The sequence below is a fragment of the Chiloscyllium plagiosum genome, chromosome 10 (assembly GCF_004010195.1).
Source record: "Chiloscyllium plagiosum isolate BGI_BamShark_2017 chromosome 10, ASM401019v2, whole genome shotgun sequence".
NCBI classification, from domain to species: Eukaryota; Metazoa; Chordata; class Chondrichthyes; order Orectolobiformes; family Hemiscylliidae; genus Chiloscyllium; species Chiloscyllium plagiosum.
In genome coordinates, this window is record NC_057719.1 from 31310553 (window position 1) to 31318282 (window position 7730).

The window sequence follows — 7730 nt, forward strand, 5'->3', positions numbered from 1 at the left end:
GGCGCAAGCTTTGCATTTCTTGCGGTTGCAGGGGAAGGTGCCGGGAGTGGAGTTGGGTTGGTGGGGGGTGTGGACCTGACGAGGGAGTGGTCTTTTCGGAACGCTGATAGGGAAGGGGAGGGAAATATATCCTTGGTGGTGGGGTCCGTTTGGACTAGTTGGTTAAATTCAAACTGCTGTCAAAACAACCACCAAAACTCAGGTGTCCATTTTCCAGCCATTTGTTACATTTACAGCAGCCTCATCTTTAGCTGGCTGCTGTGCCTTACTTTAAATTCAGAAAAGCAGTTTAAGATAGAAAGTGATCATACATTCTTTGAGTTTTGAGACACTTTTAAATCTCAATTCTATATACAACAAATTTAAAAAGCGAGTAAAGTTGTAGTTTAGTCCAAATCGCTTATGGCACAGGAGATAAGTTGGTACAAGCAGTTCAGGATGAATGTAATCCCAAAGTAAACTCGTCCCACCTGTCTGGGTTTTGTCCATACTCCTCCAAACATTTTTTATTCATGTACTTATCTATCTTAAACATTTGTAACTACTTGCATCCACCACTTCCTCTAGAATTCTATACACAAACCACTGTTTAAAAAAAAAAAAATTTCTTTGTTTTAAAAGAGTGCCAATCCCCACCCTCTGGAAAAGACATCTGCCAATCACCTTGTCTATACCCCTCATGATTTCATTAACCTCTACAAGGTCACCTCTGAATCTCCTATACTCCAGAGAAACCTTACCTTATAACTCAAACCCTTTGGTTCCAGAAACTTCCTGGTAAATCTTTTCTGAACCATCTCCACCTTAATATGCCCTATAACAGGGTGACCAGAACTATATGCAGCACACTAAAGAGGCCTCACCAGCATCTTGTAAAATCTCAACATAATGTCCCAACTCCTGTACTCTAGTTGTGAGCAAAAAAGCAATCTTAGCCACCCTATCTACGTGTAGCAAACTTCAAAGAACAATATACCTGAAGCATCATCTGCAAACACAACTATGACTTCAGCACCTTCATATAAATCCCTTATATAAATGACAAAAGTGAACCCTATCCATTATCATTCTAAGCAGCAATCCAATCAGTCACATTCTACTCAACTTCTTAGTCCTGCAGGTTTACTCCCTTCAATACCCATCAAATTCTCTTTTGAAATCATTGGTTCTGCAGCCTTGGCACCTTCCAGATCATAACTACTCAGTGAGTACAAATATACTTCATGTTGTCTCACACTCCTCCCAGATTGCGTTGAAACTTGCAATTATTTTATATACAGTGCCCTGTTGTAGAACATCTCAGCCAGCAGAAACAGAGTCAAGAGTTGCACAGCACGGAAACAGACCCTTCAGTCCAAATTGCCTATGCCAACCAGATATCCTAAATTAAATTAATCCCATTTGTCAGCATTTGGTCTTTTAAATAATGTAACATCCTGTTATTGGCCAGAAACTCAACTGGACTCAACACAAACACAAGTGCCTACAAGAGCAGGTCGGAGGCTAGGAATACTGGAAAACTCATCTCCTAACTCCCAAAGCCTATCCACCTAGATGGCATAAGTTAGGAGCGTGATCTTTTCTGCATTCATCCTGCCTACACTTGTAAAATGTTTTTAAGTCCTAACAAAACAAGAATATCAGTTCTTCTCTACTTTATCTCAAAGATTGTAGATTCTGCCTTACACACACCATTTCAAGGAACATTTTAATTTGATGTGAGAGGAGCAGCCCACACGAACACTCAAATGTCCCTAATGAGTACACGTGGAAACTACGCATGGTCCAGACGATATTGACGACTCTGGCACGCTCCACCAGGAGAATTCAAATTGCGCACGCGCAGTCAGTCCGATGGCCCTCGACCGACGGTCTTTGCACGTACGCATGCGCAGCTATTTGCCGTTATAGCGCGCGTGTGCAGTAGCTCCCTCTTTTTCTGTTTAGGGAGGTATTGGTGAAGTCGTTCCTGTTTTCACTGTGAAACCGGCCCTGACTTTTCTCGGTGAGTGATCGCAGTTTGTCGAGTTCTGAAAGGACGGATTTATCCTCTCCTTGCCTTGACTGTGTTGCGGGCTGTGGACTTTCAGCTCCTGGGGCTGTGTGTGTGTGTCAGCAAATGGCGCCGGGCCTGTGACCTGGGCTTCCCTTTGGGCCGGCGCCATTTGCTGGGAGTGCGGGCTGGCGGCGGCGGCACCTTCCTGCGGGAGGTCTATGTTAGAGGGTCTGAGGCTGGCGGATGTATTGGTAACCAGAAGCCACGCGGCGGCCTCCATTGGGCGAATCTCACGTTTTGTGGGAGGGTGAGACCGCATCTCAGGGTGAGACCGCATCTGGAGTACCGTGTACAGAACTGGCCGCTCTGTTTACCGAAGGAATTTAATGTCTCTGAGGTAGATCATGGAGGTTTTATAACACTTGGTGGAGTGAGTGAATTGCCTCATGATTGAAGGTACTGTGGTGTTTAGAAGAGTCAAAGGTGACATCGGGTCTACGTGGAAGGGATATTTCTCTTGTGAGGTAATCGAGAATTAGGGATCATATTTTTTTTTAAAATGAGGGTATGAGGAAAACCTTTCTCCAGAGTGACTGTTTTTTGGAATTCTGTTCTCCAAAATGCTGTGATTAGATTTTTTTTAGATTACTTACAATGTGGGAACAGGTCCTTAGGCCCAACAAGTTCACACCGACCCAATGAAGCGCAACCGACCCAGACCCATTCCCCTACATTTACCCCTTTACCATACACTATAGGCAATTTAGCATGGCCATTTCACTTAACCTGCACACTTTTGCTGTGTGTTAAGAATCTTTTAAGGCAGTCGTCGATTCTTTATTGCCAAGGGGATGCAATATTATCAGGGCTGTGTAAAGTTAAAAATCACACGACACCAAGTTATAGTCCTACAGGTTTAATTGGAAGCACACTAGCTTTCGGAGCGTCGCTCCTTCAGGTGGTAGGAATGTAGAATTCTGTTTAAAATCTGATCAACCGTGATATTGTTGAATGGCAAAACAGGCATGAAGAACTCAGTAGCCTACTCATGTTCCTTGTTCACACGATTTGGAGATGCTGGTGTTGGACTGGGGTGTACAAAGTTAAAAATCGCACCACACCAGGTTTAATTGGAAGCACGCTGGGTTTCGGAGCATCGCTCCCTCATGTGATAGTGGAGGGCTCAATCCTAACACAGAATTTATGGCAAAAATTTAGTGTGATGTAACTGAAATTATACATTGAAAAATTGATTGTCTTTCATCTGTTTGAATACCATGATAGTTTCACTTCTTTCATGTGTAAATCACAAAACCTTTTTTTTAAAGTTGCATTCTCAGGTTAGCTGTTAACAATGGTGATAGCCAGACAATATGTTGAAGGTGTTACATTGCAGAGTTACATTGTACTTTGCTCAAAAACTGCATACATTCATGTAGAACTCTGAGCTTAAAAACTGCATGAATTTATGTACAACTCTGTTACCTCACTTTTTAGATTAGAATCAATCTAAACATCAGGTCATAGACAGAGAACACAGGGGGCTAACACCTTCAACATATTGTCTAACCATTGTTAACAGCTAACCCGAGAATGCAATTTTTAAAAAGCAAAGGTTTTGTGATTTAAACATTAAAGAAGTGAAACTATCACTGTATTCTAACAGATGAAAGGCTTAACAGACAATCAATTTTTCAATGTATAATTTCAGTTACATCACACTGCAAATTTTTGCTATAAATTCTGTTACAATCGAGCTCTCCACTATCACCTGATGAAGAAGCGTTGCTCCGAAAGCTAGTGTGCTTCCAATTAAACCTGTTGGACTATAACCTGGTGTTGTGATTTTTAACTTTGTACACCCCAGTCCAACACCAGCATCTCCAAATCATGACTTTTTTTAAAAGTTGCATTCTCAGGTTAGCTGTTAACAATGGGTGATAGCTAGACAATATGTTGAAGGTGTTAGCCCCCTGTGTTCTGTCTATGCCATGATGTTTAGATTTATTTCTCTTTTTTGATTAGGATCAGAGTTTTACATGAATTCATGCAGTTTTTGAGCAAAGTACAATGTAACCCTGCAAGTACAAATTCACCCCACAAAATGTGTGCTTGTAGGGGGGTGTGTGTGTCTGGGTTGGGGTTGAGTGTGAGAAAGTGCATCATCTGATGAAGGAGCGATGCTCCGAAAGCTAGTGTGCTTCCAACTAAACCTGTTGGACTATGACCTGGTGTTGTAATTTTCATCCTTGTTCACAGGTTTTCTAGTGACCTCAAATATCAGACAGCTCTTATTGATCTGAATCTACTTTACTACTGATATGCCCTCCTCCCAGTCTTGGCAGTTGTATTACTAAGGGCTAGAGTTCACTTGAGGGGTCACTCACTTCAGGTGGAGATGATTATTTTTCTGAGGACATTGTTTCAGAGAGACTCGATGGGAATAACAATTAATATTTCTCAATGTAGAGGATGGAAAGTTTGAGGTATCAGGGTATACTGGGACATTTTTCACTGTAGTGTAGGAGGTTGAAGCGTGATTTTATTTTTAGAGGCTGATAAAATCAGGAGGGGCCTAACTAAGGTGAATAGCAAAAGTTGATTAACCTAGTGGTTGATTTCAAAATTAGGGGCCATATTTTTCAGGTAGGGAGAAAGATCTAAGGGCAACTTTGTCAGAGGGTGGTTTGTATATATAATGAAGTGGTGGATATAGGTACAGTTGCAACATTTAAGATATCTGGATAAGTACGTGAATAGGAAAGGTATAGCCCTAGGGATGTGGGCCAAACACAGGTAAGTGGGATGAGTTTAGTTTGGGAACATGGTCAGTGTGGACTAGTTGGACAGAAGGGTCTGTTTCCACAGTGTAGACTCTCTTTCCCAATTAATACTGATTTTCTTCAGTTACTCGCTCTCTGTGGACCATGATATTTGAGTTACTTGGGTTATTTTTTGTGAAGATAGAATCAAAGTATATATTTAATCTGTATGCTTTCTTTTTGTTCCTCACAATAGCTTCCCCTGTTTCTTAATGAAAGGGACCTCATTTGTCTTCACTCTTCAGATACCTACAGAAGCTTTTGCCATCAGTTTATATGTTCCTGTAAATGTACACTCCTACTGTCATCTTTTCCCTCTTGATGAAACCTTTTGTCTTCCTTCAAAATCTAAACGTCACTCAATCATCCAGTCTATTTTTGGCAAACTTTTGAATCAAATACTATCCCTAATTTCCCTCTTTCACTATGGTCAGGCTGACTTTCCAGTTTCATTGCTGTGCCAGATAGAAATGAACACATGGAAGAAATGCAATATGTGCTCTTTAGATATTTTCCATTGTCCATCCACGATGATCCTTCCAAGTAAGCATAGTCAGCTTGTGCCTTGTAACATTGAACCTTATTTAGATTCAGGGCCTTAGCCTCAATCAACTGTGTCAGTCTCCATCTTTAACGAATTCTAACATTATGGTCATGCTTCTGCAAGGGGGAACTGCCTGATGAAGTGATAGGTGCAGGTACAATGTTTAAAAGATATTTGGTTAAATGTCGAGATAAATGTCAAAAGGTGTAGAGGGAATTGGGCAAAATGCAGGCAAGTGGGACTAATTTAGTTTTGTAAACATTATTGGCATGGATGGGTTGAACTGAGGGTCTATTTCCATGCTATATGACTCGATAGTATCGTTAGCCTTGTCGTGTGAGGCAGTGTTCAACCCTAGTTGCTATGAGAAGTTGGTGGAATCTTTTGTAAACCACTACAGGAACAGTCTGGGAGATGGCTTGCTAGGCAACCTCAAAGGTGATTAAGAGTATGGGTCTGCAATTATGTATGGTCCTAACAAGTTAAAAATGACCAGTTTACTGCCATTAGTTGAACTAACTAAACTTTATTGGCAATGAATATAGATTCATGTATTTCAGAGGTACCAGAGGATCAACAGTGATATCTGTGCATGAGCTGTTCCTTTTGTTGAAATATTTTATTGATGGCTATTTGTATTATTTGACTGGAAGCCAATTTGGAAATGAGTTGTAAGTGAAATGTAGGCACTTAGTGTTTTACACATTGAAAGATATTTTTGTTTTGTTTCCTAGAAGTATCATGCAGCTGTTTCTACATGCTCAGAAGATCCACACTCTTGATGTGACTGGGGAAGAGACTGTTGGGCAAATCAAGGTAGACTGTACTAAATTGAGTACTAACGTTTTTGAGGCTAAAATCTCAATCTCTACAAATTACTAATTTGTATTTTTAACAATTACCCGGCATTTGAGTCTTTTTCTGGTATTGATCCTATTCTTTTGATAGAAAGTTGTTTTTGGAATTAGTTTTTATAAATTGTCTCCACTTATGCTCCTGTCTATAAGGATATTTTCTGCCATGTTGCTGTACCCAATGATGAACTATACACAGTTTAGCAGTAAAAACTCCCAATTCGCTTATGGTTGAACATATTGCATTTGTCTTCGGCTGTTGTTTAGAGATTTGAGACCGCCCAAGGTATCCCTTGTAAAGCCTCTCTCTCTAGTTCGTCCCAGAGATCGTACTCTTTAGAATTCTGGAATAAAAACCTCTTGCAGACAGATTAGTTTAATTTTAGTCTTCCCCTTTATTCACTAATAGCGTCACTGTTACAACATAACACTGATGCCTCTAAGCTAAACTAACTAGGTTCTAATAACCTAGGAGAATAGGGTACCAACTCTTCAAGTGCCCCAGCAGGCTACTCTGATATACTGACACAAAGTGACTTCCTTTATGCAAAAGTTTAAAGGAAATTGCGTGTTTTTTTTATAGATATTTTTATTAGAAATTTAACATTTTTACAAGTTTACAAAAATAAACAAAACTCTCAGATATAAACATTGATATACAATTAACTCAAATATACAATAGCCAAAATTTAACAAGAGACAGAAAAAAAAACGAAAAAGAAGGAAAAAAAAACTATCTACTAATCTAACCTACAACTAACCAGAGTGTATATTTAAGTCTCTTACATGCTCGGAATGTGTTAACATCAGATGTATTAAAACCCGTATTCGTGCGGGAATCCTCTCCCGAGGGGCCCCGGACCAGCCAGGTTTGTAATCTCAATTAAATAAAAGCCCTTGTTAGGAAAGCCGAAATATCTGTATTTATGTAATTCAAGAAGGGCTGCCATATTTTATAAAATAATTCGGTCTTTTGGTGCACCATATTTGTGAGGAAGTCAAGGGGAATACATTCCATAATTAATCTGTGCCAATTTGAAAGTCCGGGGGGCCCTCAGCCACCCAGTTCACCAAAATATTTTCCCTTGCACAGAAAGAAAGAATAGAAAATAGTCTCTTCCCGTACGTGTCCAGGGAGGGAAAGTTCAAAAAGCCCAAAAGGAGAGATACAGGGTCCACTTTAATTTCCGTTCATAAAATTTCTGTCAGAGTTCTTGCTACTTTAGTCCAATATCTACGGATCTTATGACAGGTCCATAAGCAATGTACAAGAGTGCCCACCTCTATTTTGCATTTAGGACACATTGGAGATGCTCCTGCCTTAAATTTTGCCAATCGAACCAGTGCTATATGGGCCCTATGAAGTATCTTCAGCTGGATAGCCTGGGTTCTGTTACAAATAGTAATTCTTCTAGCATTTTCCCAGATACCATTCCACGTTTCTGTGGAGATTTCTAGTCCCAAATCCTGATCCCATATTTTAAGCAGATTGTCCATATCTCCCGATACTTCAT

At 40.2% G+C, this 7730-nt stretch overlaps 1 protein-coding gene across 2 annotated transcripts in view; it reads left to right on the plus strand.

Moving 5' to 3' along the window:
• Window positions 1-7730, plus strand: part of LOC122553491 (ubiquitin-like protein FUBI) — a 34480-nt gene that overhangs the window by 16591 nt on the left and 10159 nt on the right. Inside the window, exons 1-2 of one of the 2 annotated variants that reach the window (XM_043697319.1) lie at window positions 1890-2005; window positions 6097-6178. In XM_043697319.1, coding sequence (XP_043553254.1) covers window positions 6104-6178 — 75 coding nt within the window. In that variant the 5' untranslated portion in view covers window positions 1890-2005; window positions 6097-6103. Of the gene's footprint in view, window positions 1-1889; window positions 2006-6096; window positions 6179-7730 lie in introns of those variants that run through there. The other variant, XM_043697320.1, reaches the window with a different exon arrangement.